This window comes from Centruroides vittatus, unplaced genomic scaffold (assembly GCF_030686945.1).
Source record: "Centruroides vittatus isolate TY-2023 unplaced genomic scaffold, ASM3068694v2 contig_546, whole genome shotgun sequence".
NCBI classification, from domain to species: domain Eukaryota; kingdom Metazoa; phylum Arthropoda; class Arachnida; order Scorpiones; family Buthidae; genus Centruroides; species Centruroides vittatus.
The window spans coordinates 1,061,820-1,085,900 of NW_027122322.1; the positions used below are offsets into that span (position 1 = coordinate 1,061,820).

The 24,081-nt window shown below is 31.0% G+C and overlaps 1 protein-coding gene across 2 annotated transcripts in view; it reads right to left on the bottom strand.

The window, feature by feature from the left end:
• Positions 1 to 24,081, bottom strand: part of LOC136978571 (clotting factor C-like) — a 56,746-nt gene that overhangs the window by 27,661 nt on the left and 5,004 nt on the right. For both annotated transcript variants that reach the window (XM_067274294.1, XM_067274293.1), the window contains exons 2-8: positions 16,377 to 16,518; positions 13,415 to 13,575; positions 11,153 to 11,248; positions 7,268 to 7,429; positions 6,995 to 7,174; positions 3,219 to 3,425; positions 3,077 to 3,146 (exon numbers count right to left, since the gene is read on the bottom strand). In XM_067274294.1, coding sequence (XP_067130395.1) covers positions 3,077 to 3,146; positions 3,219 to 3,425; positions 6,995 to 7,174; positions 7,268 to 7,429; positions 11,153 to 11,248; positions 13,415 to 13,575; positions 16,377 to 16,518 — 1,018 coding nt within the window. The remainder of the gene's footprint in view (positions 1 to 3,076; positions 3,147 to 3,218; positions 3,426 to 6,994; positions 7,175 to 7,267; positions 7,430 to 11,152; positions 11,249 to 13,414; positions 13,576 to 16,376; positions 16,519 to 24,081) is intronic.

Sequence of the window (24,081 nt, forward strand, 5' to 3'; positions counted from 1 at the left end):
GGGAACTTCATAGCCATTTCCGGTGCACGTGTAGCGCGGAGTTCTCTGGATCTAAGTTGAAGACACGTGCTTTTCGAAGCTATGCATCTAGTTCCGTTCCAAGTTTTCTGAAAAACTTCGTCTTTACCATGGGGGTCGAATCTTTTCCATTTTTTTTTTTTTTTTTTTTTTTTTTTGTACTGGACCGAAAGAGGATCATGGAGCTTCTGCATTGACGGTGTGCAGTTGTGATCTTGCCAATGTCTTTACGGCCATAACTTCCGGATGTCAGTCTCTTGAACCAGTGACAGTTCTCTATCATCGGTTTTCCGACGCAGATTACCGCTAATCAAGGTCACGCAGTTCAGAGTGTTGTTCCGTAACTTCCGTTTGATCTGGTCAGAGTCTATTCGCAGTCTCGACTGTGACAGGTATGATCAATCATCATGTACGCAAAAAAGGAAAAAATTTTCTGACATTTTGACTATATAAATTACTCAATCCATAACAGAAGTTTTCATCAATGTTTTGATCACGACAAAATTGTTTTCCGATGAGCGCGAATCAAATAGAAGATCATCGTTAAGTTTTCTCGAGAGTGATCAAATCCTCATTCTCTCTAGGACGGACAAAGTGACAATTTTCTGTCATCTATCCTAAGTATGAGAAAATTTTGGAAAGGCGTTGACCAAGGAGATAAGTCGCTTCCCCGACATGACTCTCTTCCCTTGACCAGTGTAGGCTCAATCGTGAGCGCTTCGTAAGGGATGGACAGAACAGTTTACACGAAACAAAAACAATACTATGGCTCCCTTTCGAAATGCACCACGCTCACATTGACTTGAATTCCGATTCGCAACAATTTTAACATTTAAGCACGTTTTTTGCATACATTTTTTTTCAGCGACAATTTTTATTTTCAGAAAACGTGAATTCAATTAAAATTAACATTCGCTTTTGTTTTTATGATGATCTCTCCTCTCCAGAATGAAAGTTCATCATTCACAGTTCGCAAAACCGGACCGATAGAAAATAGAGAGTAGGATACCGTAATCGCTTATAATCTTGACCTTAGGTTAAAGTTGCTATATTTTTTTTTGCAATTGACAATCTGCTTGTTTTGCGTCTACCTTGGGACTGAGAAAAGCTAAGCATCTAGTTGCGGTCGCATTGGCCTGTTTCCGGGCTAATACTGTCAGAAAATCCTCTACATAAAGTGCCTGTTCTAAATTTCAATCGACTTCGGATTCGATTTGCCTATTCTGCGATTGATGAAAGAGTATCTACTGAAATAATTAGCCTATATCGCAATGAATACGAAGGATTTATAATCGGAACCTGCAACGCATTGGCCTCGATCTCCACTCGACTAGAGATGGCAGAGGGACGTTTTTTTCTCCGTACCAATCGGGCGACAGTGGTTGCATGTTATGAGGTTGTGAAAAGCATTGCAGCGAATTCGGATAGGGGTGTGCGTTTCCTACTTCGCTATTCCCTCGTTCCGTGGGTTGTCCTGTTTGTTTATTCTGAATATTATCTTTGCGCACCAGTTATCGGTACTGACAATGTTCGATTATCTAACAATTTTTCCTAAAGTTTTAAACTGTTTAAAATTTTGACCCATCTTTGCACCGAACGCAGATTTCTTATGGAGTTTCACTCTTCCCGAATCCATTAGGTTATTCTCCGCCGTTTCAGCTTCGCGCCTGACAAAACTGTGCATTCTGCTAGTCACTCGTTTCTTCCCTAATGGCTACCTTTAGAGCTTTTGTGAATGAAGCAGTGTCAAGCATCCTGACGCTCAGTTTAATGTTTTTACTTATATTTTGAAAAACTGACCTCGGAACATCTTGCCTACTTCCGCTGCTGGCACTATTTTATAGTGGCGTTTTGTTGCTCGGTCAAGCCTATTTATTCTATCATTGTCGCACTTGCGAGCTTGCGCTTGGTTAACTAAAGCATTTCTGCGGGATCATCCAGCTAAGATCGATATTTTTTAAGGGATCGAAGAAGTCATAATACGCTTACTTTCACCGAAGAAAGCAGGTATCATTCCTCTCAAGGCCAATGAAAGAGAACTGCTAACTAACTCGCGAGTTCGCGCCGAAGTGTCTGTCTCAGCATCTATCGTTCCGACCCACCTTTAACTCAATTTCGGGGCGAAATTTTGATGTCGGCATCCTCAACTATAGTGTGGGCCCGCTGAATTTGTGCAAATTCTGCATTTAAAATCCCACTTCTCTGACACCAGTGTGAGTTTGCCGACAGGGTGCCGACTATGTCAAGAGGGTCGAGCGGTCGCGAAGGGTCGTATGTGGGCGATCGGCACTGAGACAGACTCTACGGTTACAAGAAACCGTTTATTTGACACCAAAGAAGCTTACAAGATTTCCGCGATCTTGGAAGTTCTAGGTCGGCAGCAGCCTCTGGGTCTTCCTCTCCTTTCGAATATAGTCTCATTTTGAAGGAGTGTCCCTAGGTCGCGAATGGCCAGTTCCCTCGACGACTCCGCGACTCCAGGACGATGCGGTCGACTTCCGTTGATGGAAAGATGTCGATCCGAGGTCGGGAGACGGAGACGAAGATGGGCACCAGACACACACACAACAATAGATCCGTCACTTGGAACTTTCGGGAGAAGAAGCCCTCGCGTCCTTGAATTCTCAGGTTTTATCTGTTTTCCTCCGATTCCGCTTTCCGATTGGTCTCTTCTCGTCACCTGGTGACAATTCGAAACCTTTCGGGGGCGCGGGAGACGTCAAAATCGAAGTTTAATTCGATTCCCACTCGGAGATAGACGATCTACGTTTCCCCATTGTTCTATTGTTTAAAAGTTCGCGTCGTTTTCTTTAAGAAAAACTATTTCTAACTTCTATTTTTTTTCCTCTAAAAAAAGAATTCTTTTTCCTAAAAATAAATGATTTTAACGCGAATTTCAGTGAGGTTCGGACCTATCCAGAGCCTCACAACTGATAAACAAAATGATTGCATAATTAATTCAGTTTAGGTAAAACTATTGTTATTTAAAATAATATATATTAATTTTAAAAAATTAATGTATACATTTTTATTATAAAATTTTTGAATAATAATTTACCTCACATGAATTCCAACATCTGACATTAAATTTGAACCTCTGGTATCACAAGTTATGCCTATTTCTGCAACTAAGTATTTCAAATTATTACAGAAACAAGAAAATAAAATATAAATATATGCTAATAAATTTCAAATTATACTTTTAACACATTTGGGAATGTGATCAGACCATGTTTGATCAGGTTTACAAACAATTGACTGTTTTCCATCTACAATAAAGGATTTTTCACATTCATACTTTATAATAGTTCCTTCAGGATAAACTCCTTCTGATGGATTAATGAGACCATTAATATTTCTTACAGCATTGTCAGGTGTTCCTGGATCATCACAAAGTTTTAATTTTACTGTAAAAAATAATGAAATATGTAAAAACCATTCAGTATAGTCAAGATAGGAAAAAAATAATTCAATATCTACAAGAGAAAATAAAATAAATTTCTAATATCTTCATATCAAAATGAAATTTATCACTAATTTATATTTTTACAAGAATAATGCTTTCTTCCCAAAATAAGATTTTGGGTATTTGTTACTTGGGTACTTGGAAATTTGATATTTTTTCATTAAAAGTGAATTCAAATATAGTAAAAAAATTTAAATTTTTGAAAATTTCAAATAGTATTACTGTTTAACTTATACTAAAATTCTTATTTCACATACATATTACAGTATTATCAAAAGTAGAACCAAACTTTAGGAAATAATACAACTGTTAATGATTCCAAACAAGGTTATTATTATTTCATGTGATGTAAAGCACAAAATCAAAAATACCTGCAGTTCAGATTACATGAGAAGTCAGTAGGGACTTCATGGTCACCAGTGTCTTCAAGGTATGAAAGGTCATTAGGGTCTCTATGCAAATCTGTTATGCATACATCAGAAACAGAAGAGATGCAGCAAAGTGGATTTTCTGTGTTGAAATGTGTATTTGAATGAGTTATTAACAAAGGTTGTTAATAACTCATTCTTCAATCATTGTTGTAATGTAGCCTATTTCTGGTACTTGCTTTCCCTTAATTAATTTTCTTTGAATGAAATAAACAGACTTAACAGATCTACAAACTAGTGGTGGCATATCCAAAAAATGTGCCAGACTAAGAGAGTTGCTGGACTACAGAATGCCAGATTAAAAAGGTTCAACTTGTATTAAAATACTATTTTAGTAATATTTTTATATTTATAATAAGTGCATCAACCCCAACATCATATGCAAACCACATGAACATACATATAAGCATAAAATATAAACTTACACAATCTACAGAGAATTATGCTTTAATTAACACTATGCTAACATTGATCCTATTTTCCAAATAATAAACTCTTAAAATATCAGACAAATAGTAGAGGTGAATGTTGGTTAGTTTTTGTGTTAGTTTATGTTATATTTTTATTAATTTCTAATATTTTAAATATATTATTATTTTGTTTTTGAACTGTTCAAAAATTCTGTAACAGAATATTCACAAGACATCAGTTTTTATTCAAATTTTTAATATTCTTAAGATATCGGATCGGATGATAATACTTTAATGTCTCAAAAAATATGTTCAATATAGAATAAAACTAACAAATTTTAGTATTTTTTATTACTTTTAATTAATATATGTACTATTTTATTAATATTATCATACATGTTAGTGTTTGTAATAGTAAGTTTTAAAAATGATATTTCACTTGCATCTTTTTATGTCTGAAGATGGCCCATTTACTAGGTTGAAAATGTTTGCATTTCCTCAAATTGTTACTCACTGTTAAAAGTGTATTGTTTGCTCTATTATACTTCTGGTACATAGATTTCAGTCTAGATTTCATATCTAAATTGCATTTTTGAAATATTTTTTTGTGTATTTTAAACTTTTATTACATTTTTAATAATATGTAGAGATCACATTAGAAACCAAGCAATATCATATAAAAGATATTTCTTTTACCCGAAGAAGAAAAAAAATCACATACATATCATCTACATTGGAGCAAAGCTACTAGGGGATTTGAAATGCATCTCACCCACAGTGTTGGCAAATTCCACCGAATAGTTGGCAAAGTCATAACACTAAAAAAATCATTTTTTTTCAAAATTATGAGATATACAGCAGTATAAAAAAAGGACATGAGGGATAGGAAAATAGAAAAAAAGCCAACCTTCTTGACTGGCACTTTATATAAACTATCAATATCAGCCAGTGATATTAAATAAAACCCTAACTTGCAAGATCAAAAGAAAGAACCAGAAACAGAGTCAAGGCCAAAAACAAAATCAAGATTTTTATTTTCAAGACCAAAGTGCAAGATCCTGACACCTTATGACACTACTTTTTTAACCTACAAGAATTTAAAAATCCTTACATAAAATATAATTAAGAAAAAATATAGTATTGACAAGAAGCAGTGGAGATCAAGATAATGAGCACTGTAACAAAAGACTGCTCTATGTAAGTACTGCTATGGATAGATCTACAAAAATCTGTTCTTACAACATGGATTATTTATAAAACTGAAATAATCTATATAAATAAAAATGTAAATGTTCGTTTGTTCAAAATCTTAAATTTCAGAAAGTTCTTAACCAATTGCTTTGAAATTTTGACACAAGGTTGCATTCGAATATGTGCATGTTTTTGTATTATATAGATGTTGAAATTCCCCCCCCCCTGCAGAGGAGAGGACAAAATTAAGGCTTGCCATGAAGAACTGGTCTTTTATTATTCTATTTTAGATGCGGTTTTTTGCGTTTTTGATTGCGTTTTAATAGGGTATGCAAAGAGAATGTATGCTAAGAAGGGATTTTTCAAAATTCCCCCCACGAAGAATGTTATACATTTATAATAGATACATTTTGAGCCACAGCAATGCATGGCCAGGTACAGCTAGTAGCAAAAATAAAGATGTTTGCAAATATTTGTAATCTTCATATGTCATATGAAAATATTTTATTTTCCTCATTAGGATTTGATTTCAAACATTCAAGATAACTTTCATTTTAGAAAAACAAGAATGCACATTAATACAAGACACTCTTAGTAAGACCAAGATAAGACAGAGACACTACTTCACAAGATCAAGATGAGACCAAGACATTATTACAATGGTCTTAGGACTATTTTAAGGCAAGACATCATCACCAGTATCAGTCAACAAAATCAACCTCCATGTCCCTGCAATGATAAATGTCAAAATATGGTCTTGTCTAGATTCACATCAACAGGATAGTTTTTTGAATATATATTGTTACAGACAGTAATATCAGAGTTATTATTCGTTAGACATGTTTTTGACCATGTTCTATACACATTTTAAAAGCCAAACCAAATTGTTAATTCAGCTACTTATTACACCCTAAACAAAAATTTTTAAAAGTATCAAACACAAATCCGTGTTAATAACAACCACTTGGCTTTTTTCCACCTTTATTTAGTTGATACGGTACACGTTTCGGGCCTTATGCCCCTCATCAGTCAACAGTTCCTCCCCCAGTATGGCACTTGTACACGGTAAGTTTGGACATTACAAACTCGAGGATAAAAGTTATAAAATTCTTTTACATTTTGTTGTTCTCTTGTACTTCTTAAATTTGTTATAAAATTCTTTTACAAAATGTAAAAGAATTTTATAACTTTTATCCTCGAGTTTGTAATGTCCAAACTTACCGTGTACAAGTGCCATACTGGGGGAGGAACTGTTGACTGATGAGGGGCATAAGGCCCGAAACGTGTACCGTATCAACTAAATAAAGGTGGAAAAAAGCCAAGTGGTTGTTATTAACACGGATTTGTGTTTGATACTTCGAAGAATAATACAACACGGTTTCACAAAAATCAAAAATTTTTAATTTAAAAAAAAAATAAAATAGTAGAATATAATAAGTCCTATTCATTTAAAACATAATAATTATGGTATGTATATTTACCACATGTGGGAGGATTATTTTTCCACTTTCCATCAATATTACACACATTTTTCTTTTCACCTAAAAGTTGATAATGGTTTTTACAGGTATAAGTTATTGTTTCACCTGCAGCATATGTAAGTGATTTTTTAGTTTCGATTTCACCATATTCAGGAATAAGGGGATAAGAACACATTTTAACTGTAATTATATATTTAAACGTCAATTGTTAATTATTAATATAATATCAAGCTTTTAATACTAATATTTTACATTCTACAAACTTTAACTTACCACATTTAGGAGGACTTTTATGCCATTTCCCATTTTTACATATATTATGAGAACTTCCTAATAATGAATATCCATTTGCACATGTATAATTAATATAAATAGGAGCATTTGGTGGATAAGTTGTGATTATAAGTGGTGCACGAACTATAGGCACATCACAACCTATTAAAATAGAAATTATTATTACAGCATTCTTCTAATTATATGACAAGAAATATTCTTATTAATATAATATATATATATATCTGTTTTTTTTACAGCACATGCAATAATCACAAGAAGTAAAAACAATATTTTGAATTCGATAATTTAAACAATGACAATTTTTGCACCATTTAATCAATAATTATACTGAAAAACATCGGTACCACAGTTGATACCCTTGATAATGGACCTTGTTGAAAATTCTTGAGATTAGTACTTGATTCCTTGCTGTTCTCTCAATTAGTTGTATGTTCTTTGGAACTTAGCATAAAGCTGTTATTCTTTAAACTCTTCACAGACTGCTTTGCATAACAAATAATAAACTAATAATAAACGAATTCCATATCAAATTTATCATTAGTACAAATCAGGCGACATTCGATTGCGTTTTTCTTGAAAAAGGTTATTAAAGATAACTGAAAACGTTTGAATTAGCAATAAAAATGGCTGCAGAGTAAAAAGGTGATTTGTGTAGTTTATTTGTAAAGCTGTTATTGAAAACAAATTATATTACTTTACTGTAAGTTACATTATTTAATTTTATAAAAAGAGTGACCTCAACAAAGCAGTTTTTGATAGTTTGTTGTTAATAAAGTTGGAATTTTTCTCTTGAGTATTGAAAATTCCAATCAATCTTTCAATATTCTTATCAATATTAATTTAATTCCAGGAATATGATAACTCTACTTTATAAATATATCTCATTGTAGATATTTACATAATTAAGAAACTTAAAATCTTTTAAAGCTATTAATTACACATATTTGATGATAATAGGTAAAAAATTTAGTTGAAAACACTTTTTGCTTTTAAAATTGTCCTGAAGATGAAAATATTTTTAACAAAAGTTTTTTAACTAATGTATTGTTAATTAATCTGTGTAATTAAGACTTAAAATTGACAAGAGAAGTTTATATGTATATGTATTTTTACAGCATACATTAAAAAATCTGAAGTTTTTTATATTATATTAATTTATTAAATTTGATACTTCTGCTATAATTGTCAGCTCATCCTATAAATAATGTCTGAAATTGTAAGATAAAAATTGTGTCATTATTTCTCTCTTTATAATTGGCATAAAAGTCTAAACATTATATAAGTGCATATGTAAACATGTTCATACTGTATAAGCAAAATATACTATTACAAACTTACTTTTCAATGTTAGTAACAGAATAAACCCTCATAAATATAGATGTGAATGAAGAGCACATTAAGCATATATAATGCTTTATGAGTTTAAAAACAGTATTTCCCATAGGTTCTGCTAAACAGAAAATGACACAATCATTTTTAAATTGCTTATAATTCAATTATAGAGAAGCCTGTTTTCAGAAACACTTGAGAAATAGGTCCTATTATTTGGATAAGGAATTGTTTGTGTTAAGGGCTACATGTTCACCAAGTTTCATTTGAATAAGAAACTCTAACATCTGAACCTCTCTTTGTCAGAGCCTATGTCTTATATGCACTGCTCACAATCAGATACTCACTGATATCCAGCATCATATGTAAATGACAATCTGATATAATGGCAAGGGAAAGATTCCGAACTCAGTGATTTCCTGAATGTGTTGAGTTCCAGCAGTTCTTACATTAATTTCATTCTAGAAAAAGATGATAATGTACTGTACCATAAGGTACATTATAGGTATTTTTGCACAACAAAGAAACTACCAAGATTGATATTTAGCATTTACTGAAAACCTACAACATCCTTTATGTTACTCATCTTTCCAGTATAAACCCCATCTATTGATGGCCATATAACTTCATAAGAAAAGTCTTTTTCTCTTCTGAATAACTTTACAAAATAAACACTGTATGATAACCATAGAGTACAGTCAAACCTGTTTTTATGCGGGGGATAGGGACCGCATTAAAAAAGACGCATTAAAAAAAATCGCACGAAACTTCACGAATGGCTGTAAAAAATAGTTTTCGCAACACAATTAAAAAAATATTTTTTTTTATGCGGTCAACAGGGACCGCATAAAAAAAGTCTCACATAGAAAATAACTCAAAACCGTACGAAATAGAATTTATTGACAACAGATGTCAGCACTTGACTGCATCGTCTGGTCTATCGTCTGTTTTACATATTTTTGTCCAGGTGGTGTTTTGTTGACTTAAAAAGTAAATTATTTCATTTTTCGCATATTCATGCAATAATATTACTATAATAAGTGCATTTATGCTATAATAAGTTTATTTAGCTATAATAAGTCAACGTAAGACATGACGAATCGCACGAGACTAGTCGCCAACTATACCGCACAAATAAAAAAATCGCACAAAAATAACCGCATAAATTAAAAATTCGCATTAAAAAAATCGCACAAATAAAAATCGCACATAAAAAGAGCGCATAAAAACAGGTTTGACTGTATAAAAACAAAGTATTCAACAAAATATACAATCAAGTACAATATGTGCTCTTCCCTGTTTCAAACCACATCCCATCAAGAGGCCTTAAGGAATTCTCCAGAATTACTTTCCAATCAAGCTACATTACCTGATTTAATCTGGTAATTGTTTGGCTTTAATATAACTATTGGGCTTTGAGTTGTTTATATATGAATAAAAGCTGAATGTTCAACTCTCAAATCTGTGCCATTGCATATTATAGACATTAAAATTATTATCTACTTAATTTTTCTGAGTTTATTTTAACAATTATTATTATTATATTATAATTATTATTTGATGAATAAAACAGAAGTGAAGTGATATGATTAAATAAGTTTGTTCAGCAGACATTTACATCTTTCACATATGAAGTTAGGAAGATAGATCTCTCTCTCAGTATCATTATTTCATTTCATTTATTTTATAAATACAGCTACAATAGTATCAAAAAGAACTCAGCAAAACAATAAACACATACAAAACACCTTTTAGTTGCCGAGAGAAATATTTAATTCAAAACAAACATATTCCATTTATGGAATGTATTAGTTCAGATCTCGTTTTCTACCTGAAGATGGCCTGTAAATTAGGCTAAAAACATTTGTTTTGAATTAAATATTTCTCTCGGCAACTAAAAAATGTTTTGTATATGTTTACAACCACAATGATTTTATAATAGAAAGGCAATGTTTATTTTTTGAAATGAAACTTTCTAAACTGCATACTAGTATGTGTCATAATATGCAAAAGTTTTATTTCAATTCTAAGAATTTTTTGCAGATATATGCTGTCAAAGGTTATATACAACCAAGGGTTTTCTGCATGAAATTATGATAGCAGTATCACCTCTATTTCTTTTAGAATACCATTCTAATACCATTAAGTAGTATTGAAAATAAAAAAGTGTCAATATAAAAATCAATAAAATTTTTTCATTATTAATTTATTAACTAACTTAAATACTTTTAATTAAAATACTTTCAAAATATTTTAATTAAATAAAAGTATTTAAATATTCTGATGAAACAAATTCTTTAAAAGCATTTGCTTCATCAGGATTAACAATCAGACAAAAGTTTAAAAATATACTTAAATTTAATAAGAAAAACATACACACAGTAACAAAAAAACAGATATAAAACATTTTTAAAAATCAAAATAGTTTAGTTACTTTGGATACTTGATTAAGCTAGATCAGTTACTTGATATTACTGAACATTTTTTCCAGTTTCAATCTTAATAATAAATATTAATATAAAATGCATGTACCTGTTTTAATTTCACAATAATCTCCCTGAAATCCTTCTATACATCGACATTGTCCAGTTTCTTGATGGCATTCTACTGCATTCTGACACTGACAATCTAAAAAAAACAATATCTTATTCTAAAGAGTTTTTATGGAAATGTTTAAGTAATTTAAGCAAATATTATTTGCAGTTATAGAAACAAGTTTAAATAACCTTTAAATAACTACTGAAATTTCAATATGAATAATATAGTAGCTAAAAACATTAGAAAACAAATTCTAGTAAGCATTTTTATTGCATGTAACATAATTATTGGACTGTTCTGTTTTAATAATCTCACAATTACAATAAACATGTAACTTTGGACATGATGAAACCATTTGTACCACCTCAGTTGGAAGAATTTCAGTAATGGGTCCCCACCCGTAGCTTCAGCAAAATAGTGCACTGCTACACTGGGCATTACTTGTTCATCAATTCCTATATGCAAACTTCCCCATCTGATAGTTTGAGGAGAATTGACTGACAGCATGATCAGATGGTCATGTGGTCAGTCACCAGAAATAGTCCATTTTGACATTTTTTATGGGAATATATTAATGATAAAGTGTTTTTGACATGAATTGTTGATATGATGAACTCCAAAAATGAGGATAACAGAAGCTACAGTGAGTCTCTGAAGAGAAATTGGAGAAATAAGGAAAAAATTAAACATTGACATTATCCAGCCACAAATAGAGCATATAGTATACTAACTAACGAAAAAACTTTTTTGAGTATTAGTATAATTTGCTGAAAACTGCACATTTCTACCTAGCATAGTTTTTGTACAATAGATGTTTGTGATCAGGGAAAGACTATGTCAAGTCTAAACAAGTTGTAAGCAATTTTATAACATTTCACAGCTATTTAAAATCATCTTATATTCACTAGATTATAAATATTATAAAAGAAATTAAATGTTCATCTGTCTCATGTGTAATGAACTATAAAGTAAAATTCCTTTCCTTTCAGATAGTTGATATTAAATTCTTATTGGCTTCCAATTTTAATTGTCCAAACTTAGAGATAATTTCTTATCTAGCATGTACAGTACTATAATTTAGACCATCCTCTGTTCCAGCTACCTGGTCATTGTTACTTATTGTTGACCATGTAAAAAATGCAGCAATGAGTTGCTTAACTTTCCCAGCAACATTTAAAACTGCATGTGGTGCCATCTGTTATGCTACTTTATTAAAAATCTTTTATAGTTTTAATTATTATAAAATGGAAAAAGCTTCATTTTGAGGGTAAGGATGGGTTTCATAAAAAATTGTAAATAATAATAATGAGTAAAATTGTCATTACGTCCAACCCTACTCGAGATATAACGCATGGCCTCTTCTATCTCTCCACCCCCTCAATCTTTAACTACCAAAATTTATTAGTATCAATGTCCCTAATACACAAACCTGTCTGTAAAATTTCAGAAATTTTTGACAAAAAGTACAGGAGTTATTAAGTATCAAAGAGGGTGAACAAATCATGCTGCCCCACACAAACATCCGTATCTACAGGAAAAAAACCCCTGAATTATTTTGCATTTCTTAACATTTCAAGGTGCTGAGTCCAAAAATTTAAAAATCTTCAGGGGTCATTTTTTGACCAATTGCCATACTTTTCCCTCATAACAGAGCCAGGAAAATAAAACTATTCTAGATTTGAATAGATGCAGGTCTGAATCATGAATGATTTGGTCCTTACTATCCAGATCACATTCTTTCTTATCTTTACATCATATTCTGCTATATTCAGAATGTATCATGCTTTTTTAGACTTAAAATAGAAAGAAAGAAAGAAAGGAAAAAAAACTATCTTTCTGTCTTTTCTGAATCTTTTCCTTTTCCTAATAAATCTTGGAATTCTTCTTATAAACAAACACCATCACTAAACCTGATATATTATAAAGCTACACACCAACCAATGCCAAATATTATTGGGCTAGAATTCTTCTTAAACATCTGTTGTGATAACAATTTATGTTATTCTATGTTTTATATTGATTTGTATTCCTATATGCTACCCTTTAAATAAAGTTTGTGCTAATATATTTTAATGATATTCTCTAATTCTATGTAATAGTTATTTCATCAAAACTCTTAAAATTTGATAATAAAATTTATGAAATTAATGTTTTTAGATTTCTGGAAAATACCTTCAGATCATAAAAATACAAAATTTGAATACCATACTATATATATATATATATTTTTAAACTTCAGATTGAAAAATAATTTACCATTTTCACACCAGAGTCCATATCTATTTTGAGGACAAGATGTACAGGTAAGTTGAGTCACATCACAAGATTGACAATTTATGAAGTTTTGACAAGTCTTATGTGCTTGTAATTTATCATCACAAGGTCGACATCGTAATGCCAATGTATGAGCCCTACATCTATGAAAATAATTAAAATATTTACTATTATAATAAATTATATAGTAGCAACTAATCAATCTTAGAATAATTACAAATCCAGGGCATATTTATCTAATAAATAATTTATTATTATTATTATTTTAAAGTAAAATGAAATCTCGAAGTGTAAAGTCACATTCAGATTATGTGGATGTTTTATGTTAATACACATTATTTTGTGTTATGACAAGCTAAAGAAAAAAATCAAATCATGTATCTTTATCAGTGTTTACATTATGTTGATGGATCCTCTATCTATGTATGCTGACAACAAAGGGCATCAGCCACATGTTATGTGTGTTAATATGCAGACCAAACTGTTTAGACTTTCATCAGCCATCAGAAGCATTTTATGCATTGCTCTTGCTTATCTTTGGCCAGAAATTCAGGCATTAGATAATAAACTTCACCAAATATTAATTTATCAGCATTTAATAAATGCAAACAGCTACTTCTTTTATATTTCACTTATATTGTAACTGTTGCAAAATTTAATCTAATGTTGCCACCTTTTCAAGATTGCTGACCCAGACAATAGGTTTGTTCCAACACAAGTCCCTGACTAGTTTGAATTTGAAACAGTACAAGGCATGTGCAATGTCATTTTACAGCCAAGAACTGAACAATGCACATGCCAGTTTTAAACCAGTTAGGGACTTGTGTTGGAACAAACTTAATATTTGCTAGAGATATTTGCAAGTTAGAATTTTAAAAATACATTTTCTATCACTCTTAGCCTAGGGATAAGTTTGAGTGAGAATGTGAAGTTAAAGACTTTAATTGTTAAAATAGATAGCTGGATGGTCGAGCAGTCAAGGTGGCTGCCTACCACTCTGTGCTCATGGATTTGAAGCCAGACGGCTCGATAAATCCCCAGGAATTTTTCGGGGGAGTAATCCACCTGGATACGTTCAACTCCATCCCTTACCACCCGGCAACCCCATTGTGGGCCTGGCCGAACTCATAACAGGCTTGCTAAAAGAGGCTCTCTTAGTGCCCTCAGGGTGGAAAAAGTTTTAAATAAAAACGTTAAAATAAAATACTTGCAAATGTTTTTATAAATTTATTTTGTTTTATCATAATTTCACAATTTCTATGAAAACTGGATAAATTAATAATTAATCCAGATCTTGAATTTAAAAACTGGCTTGTCTAGGTGAAAACTGGCCTGTGGCAACACTGATTTAATCCTCTTCATTAAGTTCATTAATCAGTTGAATAATATCCATTTCCTCAAACAAACAGTTCAGTTTTTTCTCATAAAAAAAAAAAGAAAGAAAATGCATTGGTGTCATTCTTGGATATACGGTTGAAAAATATATTCAACCATATATCCAACAATGATACCAACTTGTTGTAATCTGATGACAACTACACTGATGCAACACAACAATGTGAGCATGTTTTTAAATTGACTGTGTTGTGATGTGATACAAGGGAGTTGCCAAAGAGAGGCAGGAGGGGGTGCTGCCCCTCCCTAGAAATTCAAAAAAATTATTTAAATGCTAAGTTTTAATTAAAATAATCTTCTTAGGCTTCTTGTAAGTTAAAAAAAAATGTTTTAATTAAGATATTTCTTTTCCGGTACATAGTAAATGATTAAAACTTTATAAATCGTTTTTATTTTACTTACATACAATTCATATCCTCTATCAATTTACATCATCTTGCCCCCTGGCCCATTGGCTGGCGATGCTCTTGATGCGATATAATGATATGCATAAACATCCACAGAAAATTTTCTAGAGGGCTAAGCTTAATTACCTCAATAAATTTTTATTTAATTATTTAACTTTTTTGGTTTTTTTACAAGTATATTATAGAATACAGAATTGCATCAGTGTCCCATGGATAAGAATATAAGATTATATATCTCAATTACTTTTATAATCTTATGGAATTTTCGGTTCTTTTCTGTTAACGAGATGTCAATTGTAACTTTAATCTGATGCACGATACTGTCATCCATGTCACTCTGCTTAGACCTATCACGTTTAACTATTCAGCCCATAAGACTCTGCCAGCTTCAAGTAGCCCACTTGACTGTTTGTGGAGTACTTGATTTTATATTGCCCTACATGGGTGCTGAGATGAGAGCAATAGTGAGCACCAAAGCACACAACTACATGCGAAGCATGGAAAATAGGCAGTATACCAATACATATTAAAAATTGGACTTTGGAGGCGAATATCTCACAAAGGGTCAACAATTCTGGGGGTGGTGCAAAACCCCTCATTCAGAGCTTGAATCTTACCCTTTGCTGTACATATCGGATAGTGTCCCATGAACAAAAAAGTACTGAATTTTTTACTTGATTCCAGGGATCAAGTGCCCTATTTGTCTTCTCAATGAATGTCCATGACAACAAGTCGTAACACAGGTTAACACAAAATGTTAGAGTAATCTGAATGTAGCCTAATTCTTTGAGGAATATTTATTAAGAAGCAAAAGACTTAATAAATTGATATGAGGAAAAAACTGACTTTGCATCACTAATATTTTTCTAAGAAAAATTTTTTTACTGTAATATATATATCAAATTTATTTTTTAAGCTTATAATTTACTAAATCCAAATTTGTAAATACAAAATTTTATCATTTTGCACTGACACCTTTAAATGCATCATACTTTTTAATTATACTTTAATGTTTTCAGTCTTTTTTACAACTTTCTTCAAAGAAAAATACATATTAGTGTGAAATTATTAGTATTATCAACAGTGCAGTTTTTTTGAAGAAACAAAATTTTATCAATAAATGAAACAAAAAAATTACTTACAGTTTTACTGGAATTTTAACGATTTCTCTGGATTTTCCACATTCACATTTAAAATGGTTATAACCACATGCTTTATTTAGATTTAAATCTATATTTATGAATCCTAATGTTCCATCATAAATTGAAAAGACTGATGATATAACTGGATATAATGACATAATTTCATTATTACATTTAGACTGTATAAAATTATTCTAATATAAATATAATTATATATTGATAGCTTTTTCCAAAATCTATTAATGAAATGAAAAATAGAAAATTATTTTTCATTTCATTAATTATAAAATTAATTAATTATAAGATATTATTAAATTAATTATAAGATATTACTTACCATAAAAAATGTATATACAGTAGAATTCTGTACAATGTGCAAATAAAGCAAGCAACAACCCTCGAATTTTGTCGATCAGAAGTATACGTTCAACTTATAGGCCAAGATTTAAACTTTCATAAATTGTGTGATAATGCAGGTTCTGATAACGCAATTTCCTATAATGCGTAATGAATCCCCCGCGTTGTACAGGACTCTATTGTATGTGTTTATATACAATATGTAAATATACATACATGCTGTGTTATAAAATCTAGCACATCAATCAAAATGATTTATTATAATAACCAACTTTCAAAATTGATAAATCAGAACATGAGTACTTTGTTTTTCATGCTTCTGTAATCTAGGCAATGCTAGGTAGTAAGCAAAGTAAGCATTGTATCAAGAGGGCTGTGTCATGCTATGATACAGAGTGGCTACATCGGGCAGCACCGTAACGGGTGGCATAAGCAGCATTTAAGGGGCGGCATTTCAAAGACATGCATCATACTGAGAAAATCTACGACATGGCCTGGTATCAAATATCTCATGTAATAAAGTATTTGTTTTAATAATTATTTTAAAAAAGTTAATAAGAGTTTCTAAGAGAAGATCTGCAAATACCATTTTAATACATACTTCTACAATATATATTTTTACATTAAAAACTTATTAACATATTAATTAAATTATACGAGCTTTATGACGGCTTTTCTTTTCCGCTCGACTTATTAGGGGAAACTTGCTTAATTCGTACTTGCACCTAATTCGTACTTCGCTTATATCTCGACTCCAGTAATAGCTATTAGTGCCTTTAGTGACAAAAAAAGTAAATAACAGTCGGCCATATTACCATCTGACAGACAACACACTGTTACGCTGCTTTCAACAAAAATATTGAAAAGGTAAGTTTTTTTCAATTTTTCTGTAATATTTTTGCACATTTCGTAAGAACGTTCTTCAAATTGGATCGTGTATAAGTTTTTTAACTATCTGTGATGTATTAATGCGTATTTTTGTGATTTCACCTGATGTGATGATATATGAGTATTTGTTGTCAAATTTCTTGGAGGCAAATGTAAAACTTGTTCGACTCTTGCGCCTATTTTGTGACTCCAGGCAAGTTCTTAAAACGTACTGGTACGATTTAGGAAAACCATTTTAGATGAATGTCACAATAAGCTATTACCGATTCGTAAACTGTTATTTTTTACTAAGTTACTGATTTCAAAAATAACCGCAAAAGTATGATCAAATGCACACGATGTGAGATATGGGTATATGAACTTTGCGCAGGAACCAATAAAAAGCAATGGATTACAACTGCAATGACTGCCAAGAATTGGCGAAGACCATCAGCTGAATCTACACACGTATTAATACATTATTGATTAAGATTTTGATTCTTAAGATGCAAACCAATGATAGGATCTCAAAGTACGATTTAAGAATATATCAGTACGACTTAAGATGAATGGTTCTAAATCGTACTTTTTTAGTGTTTTTTTAAATTGTTTATTTCTCAGAAGTTTATAAGATTTATGCTAAATTTGATTATGGTAGTAATAAAATATTTTTCAAATAAAAGTTACTTAAAATGAAAAATAATTTTTGTTTATTAATTTCGATAATATATTGGTTTTTCCTTAAGGGATACGAATTAGGCAAGTTTACCCTACACCAACAATAGTCTTTCTATTGTTGGTGTAATAAGTCTAGAGAGGACAACCTTAGAAAATCACATCTTTATTTCCCTGAGTATGCATTTCAAACATTTAGTCCCCTTTCAACTCTATGTGATATAACTGTTTAGGGAATAATGCATACAAGTTAGCATAAAATCTTGCAATGTTACAAAAAATGTAAAAGATTTTAAACTTACATGATTATGAGAAGTACAGGAATTGCAATGATAAAAATGTAGATGATGATTATTGATTAACAGTTATTTGCTAAAACAATAGTTAAAATGGAAAAGAAAAGCCGACATAGAGCTCATATAATTGAACACAAGACTAGACAAGAAGCGTATTACAGAACTCATGGAAGATAACATATTAATATTTACTTACTGCTTTAACACATCCAACAATTATTTTCTTAGAAAACAAACATTTCACTCAAAACATCAGAGGCCACAGAAATTTACAAGCAAGAACAAATAAGAGGCTATGGTAAAGACAATTTAGTCTTCACAGGCCTAGCAAACCTTACTATATGTATACAATATGTAGAGATAAGGAAGTAGATGTAATGTAATATATTCATTTTGTGTATCATTTTTGTTTGATCCAGTTTTTGAATTTTATACAAAATTTTTTGAAGTTATTTTAAAATTTTTTTGAATATTTCAAAATTATATTTGAATTTTGTTGGATATCTGCTAAATACTTGCTGGAAGGATGTGTTAAATAGTTATCTCATTTCTAGCTTCTGTGAATATTATGTAGCAGGCTAAAACAAAATTATTTCAAGGTCTTTTCATGTGACAATGTTGGATATCTTTGCTCCAGAAGAGTTTAGAATCTGAAATTAGTAGCAATAAATGTCATATTTGCCCAAAAAATAAAAAACAGAAAATAACATGAGGTGTATGTTCAGTACAATGAGCCATTGTGTACTGAACATAGACAACCAATTTGTACCCAATGTGTCAATATTTTGTAAATTATTACATGTTATATACTTAAGAATATAATATATTGCTCTAGAAATACGATTTGTTTGATTTAAATGAGCTATTTAAAAATGGAGTTGTATGTGACTCTATGTTACTATTTAGTAATACTATTTTTCATTACCATACTAGGGTTTAAAATCTCATTCACAAAACTTACAACTTTTGACATCTCAGACAGATTTTTATCTGAGACTGAAATAATGAATGCTTATTCCAAGGTTATCCTAGCAAACTAGTATGATTATTCATCCTACACATTGTAGATAGTAAACAATTATTTCTTTAGCAGCTTAATTTAATTTAAAAATGTAGATTCTGAATCAAAACTATGCCATAAACATTATAAAAATAATCAAGCATTTACTTTTGACAAACAAAAGATATCTGAATGAACAGAGTGAAGAACCATTTTTTTCATATAAAGTATATAGACCTACAAATATACTTTTTTAGCATAAGCATCGTCACTCTGCAGATACTATTATTATGCAGCATGATAATAGTATCTGCAAAGAAAAGTCAATGCTACTTAAATTGTTCTAATTCAATATACATGTAGCAAATATAAACCATGAGTAAATTCATTTCCACTCAAGAAATATCTATCATCCAAGATCAGAATGCTAATACTTTCCCATTGTCGAATTATTTACAAAAATAATGTCATTTGCTTTTATTTTTTATGTACTGATCTAAAAGTCCATTGTGTTCATCTGCTAGTAGCCAAACAAAATGGATGCAAAAATTTGTATTACAAAAAACGCTCTTTTGATGGAGATCATTACCAGTTTAAAATGTCTTGTTTATTTATGTTAATAAAGTCGGCTGTTAATGTTGATTATATGTTTGTTTTGTGAATAAAGCAGATTCTCCTTGCAATTCACTGTTATTTTTGTGGGCCATGACAGTATATTTCAACTTATATGTTTTGTCATGATGAGAGGAGGAAGATATTTTGGTGTATTGAAGATGGTATAATTTCAAAACTACTGTTTATCCTTTTTTCTTTCTTTTTTTAAATATGGAAAAACCATGATCAAAATCATACTGTATGTTTTGAGTAACATTAAATTACTGATTACAATACCTGTAAAAACAGTAAATGGGTTCTATTGTATTTAAAGGCTTGGTCAGACACATCCAGTAATTTAGTCCAATGGTTGATTAGCACTTATAACTAAATGGTTTAATGTATAAAAAGTGTCCAGACTATAGTTCATGCAGCAAAAAAAGAGCATGTGTCAGCCTGAGCTATAAGGGTCTATGTCAGATGAAAGGAGAGACATGCGAGTAATTTTAATTTAAAAGCAATAAAATTTGTAAAAAAAATAAAAAAATTTTATGATAAAGATGGTATAAAAACATTTTAGAAATGTAAAAAACAAAACAAAACAAATGAGAGAGATCCATGTGTCAACTCTCAAGGAGCTCTCCTTCCATCTCTTTCATCTCACATAGAAACTTCCAGGCTAACTCGTGTCTATTCTTTTGCTGCATAGACTATAGTACAGTTGAACATACAGAAAGCTTTGAGATGAAAACATAGATATATTTGTGTGACACTGAATATATTGAATGCTGTAGGAAATATTGATTTGCCTGGACAGAATTGATTTTAGTCATGTTTAGTTGGTTAGTGACAGTGGTGGAGGCCACTACTCAACCTGAAAAATGAAATTAAATGAATTTACTAAAGTAAATTGTTTTACTAAACTATTCAGTTAAATTTTAACTAAATGCACACAATAATGCCAGATTTACATGAGTACAATAGCAAAACTAGTTGATAAATTTAGTTACTTATATCATGTGAACAGCTTCATTTGGAACTTGAGAAAGTATAAAATTGAGTGATTTGCTTAGTCAAATAATACAAAATCAGTTCTATTTACTTGAGCAAGTTGATTACTCCCACTATGTGTTGTGTTGATTGTACATGAAATAAACAAATGTAGACAGATCAGTTTAGTAAAGTGCATGTTAAGAGGAAAGTATTTGTGTGTGCATTTTGATAAAAACATGGTGTCAATTTGTTGGGATAAAAATACCACTGTAAAATTTGTAGAATCTTACTATGAATGAGAATGAATTGTGTAAAACTATTATATCTAATAGTTCTTCACATAAACAAAGGATATTTTCTTAATGCAAAATGAATTATCACAAGATGCTATTTTCAATAAACTACTAAATTAGGGTGACCAGACATTTCCAATTTCCTGGGACTACCCCCAGTTTTTCCTGTTTTTAATATTTGACTGTACAGTAGAATCAATCTTTTGAATAGAGCAATTTTATTAACATGCCAATGTAATAATACCAATTTATAAATCAATAAATAAATTTTTAAAAATAACAAAGGTTCAATCAGTTTTAGACCCCATTTTCATTGAATCTGAAATGTGTCCCCAGTTGGATGGTAAATGTTATAGTCAGCCTAAGTAAATGCATTTTACTAATGTGTATTTGGGCATGTACTAAACAGGAAAAATGAAAAATTTAACTATACTAATCCCCCCATGTTTATGAATAATTTTGACCAAGTAACCCTTCATGAACATCAAATTCTCAAACTTTGAATTCTATTTTCAATGTTAAATTTGTAATTCATTCCAAGACTACGTCAACAGTGGCCAAACTGTGGCTCGTGAGCTGCATGTGGCTTTTCTAGACCCTTATTGCAGCTCCCACATACTTATACACTTTCTTTTTATAAAGTTGTGTACACTACTTACACATATATAATATTTTTGTAAGTATTCTGATTATTACTATCTCTGTGTCTCTGTGTATATTACACTATGTATGTGTAACTCTCAACTTAACCTCAAACAGGCAACTGAAAGCTTAGGGTACATTCATAAAGTCAAAGGAGTTAAATGATTGTTTACTCAGTCAGTCATAGTGTACCAGTAAAGTAAGAGTGATAAATATATATTTTATAGTTAATTAAAATAATAATAATATAAATAGATGATGCATCTCTCCAATCGGCATTACAATAGAAGATGCAACTCTTATTTCCAATTTTCAAAACATATCTATAAATTGAGATATTTTATGCATTTTATAAATAACTAGCAGGTAAGTCCAGCATTGCCTGGGCAAAAAATAAGTATAAACATTAAGATTATTAGATTATTTCTTACTTCTAACCCTTCTATTATATTATATTTTAGTATTTGATTTATATAACTACAAAGGTTATCTTATGTAAGGGTTTATCACACCAATTGACCAATCTAACACATTCTAAAAATTCTTTAAATTGTGTAGAGGAATATAGAATTTTAAAAATGTGTTTGATTGGTCACTCAGCATGATAAACCCTTATGTAAAATAACCTTTGTAGTCTATATATATAAAAACGAATGTATGTCTGTCTGTGTGTCTGTCCTTCATGCATTACCACACTATTTATCCGATTGCCATGAAACTTTGGGAAGTTGTTTAATACACTCCCGCGAAGGTTTGTGGCATATGTGAAGACCACTATTTCCCCCCTTTCAAAAATATATTTATATATGGATTAAGGCCTTCATGTCCAACAGATGGCGCTAACTTCTGACAACCTAAGTTGGCTTTTCTGTGAGGCATTATGCTTTTCTGTTAGAATGGACTAAAGCAGATCATTTTCTATCTATCTATATAAATAAAATATAACGTTTGTTTGTTCCTACCGATTCCTTTTGAATTTTGACACAACGTTGCATTCGAATACGCAAGTGTTTGTATATAATATACACGTCTAAATTCCCCCTACTGGGGGGAGATGGACGGGATTAAGGCTTACCGTGAAGAACTCGGCTTCTATTATACTATTTTACATGCGGTTTTTTGCGTTTTTGATTGCATTTTAATAGGTTACGTCAACAGAATATACACTAAAAAGGGATTTTTCGATATTTCCTTGTGACGGAGAGGGACAGGATTAAGGCTTACTGTGAAGAACTCGACTTTTATTATACTATTTTAGATGCGTGTTTGATTGCGTTTTAATAGGGTACGTCAAGAGAATGTACACTAAGAAGGGATTTTTTGAAATTCCCCCCACGGGGCCTCGTTATACATTTATAATAGATACATTTTGAGCCACAGCAACGCGTGGCCGGGTCTGCTAGTTATACTATAAGAAACATTAAAATGTAACCATATAAAGAGTTTGGTTATTTTAGCTTACTGTTGTGATGTATTTTTGCAATACTAAGATTGCAAGAAATGACACAATTTCATTAGTAAGTAGAAAATATGATATCTTAAATTTTTTCAGATATCATATTTTTTCCTATCATATGTTAGCTCTAACAAACTTTCATTCACAGCTGAATGTGAAATGGTAATCTGCCAGTGATGAAATTTTGTCTAAAGTTGTCACTCTCACAAACCACTTAAAACATATTTTGTGCTTGCAGATAACCTTGTATTATGTAATTTTCCTGTTTGAATGCCACCATACCACTGGGTCCTACAGGAAGAAGGGACTGTTGCAGAAGGAGGTTGAAGTTAATTCAACCAAAAGTAGTCATTGACCTCCTCCTGGGAGAGAGGACAGTCAATGACTACTAATTAATACTGGTATACTATTAATATTTGAAAAGTGATCCATGTTGGATAGGTTGTGACAGCCCCACATGTGATTGAAGTTGCTAATCTTAACATCTGAAAGACTTGTAAATCTTGTAATAATGAAATAATAATTGCTCTTA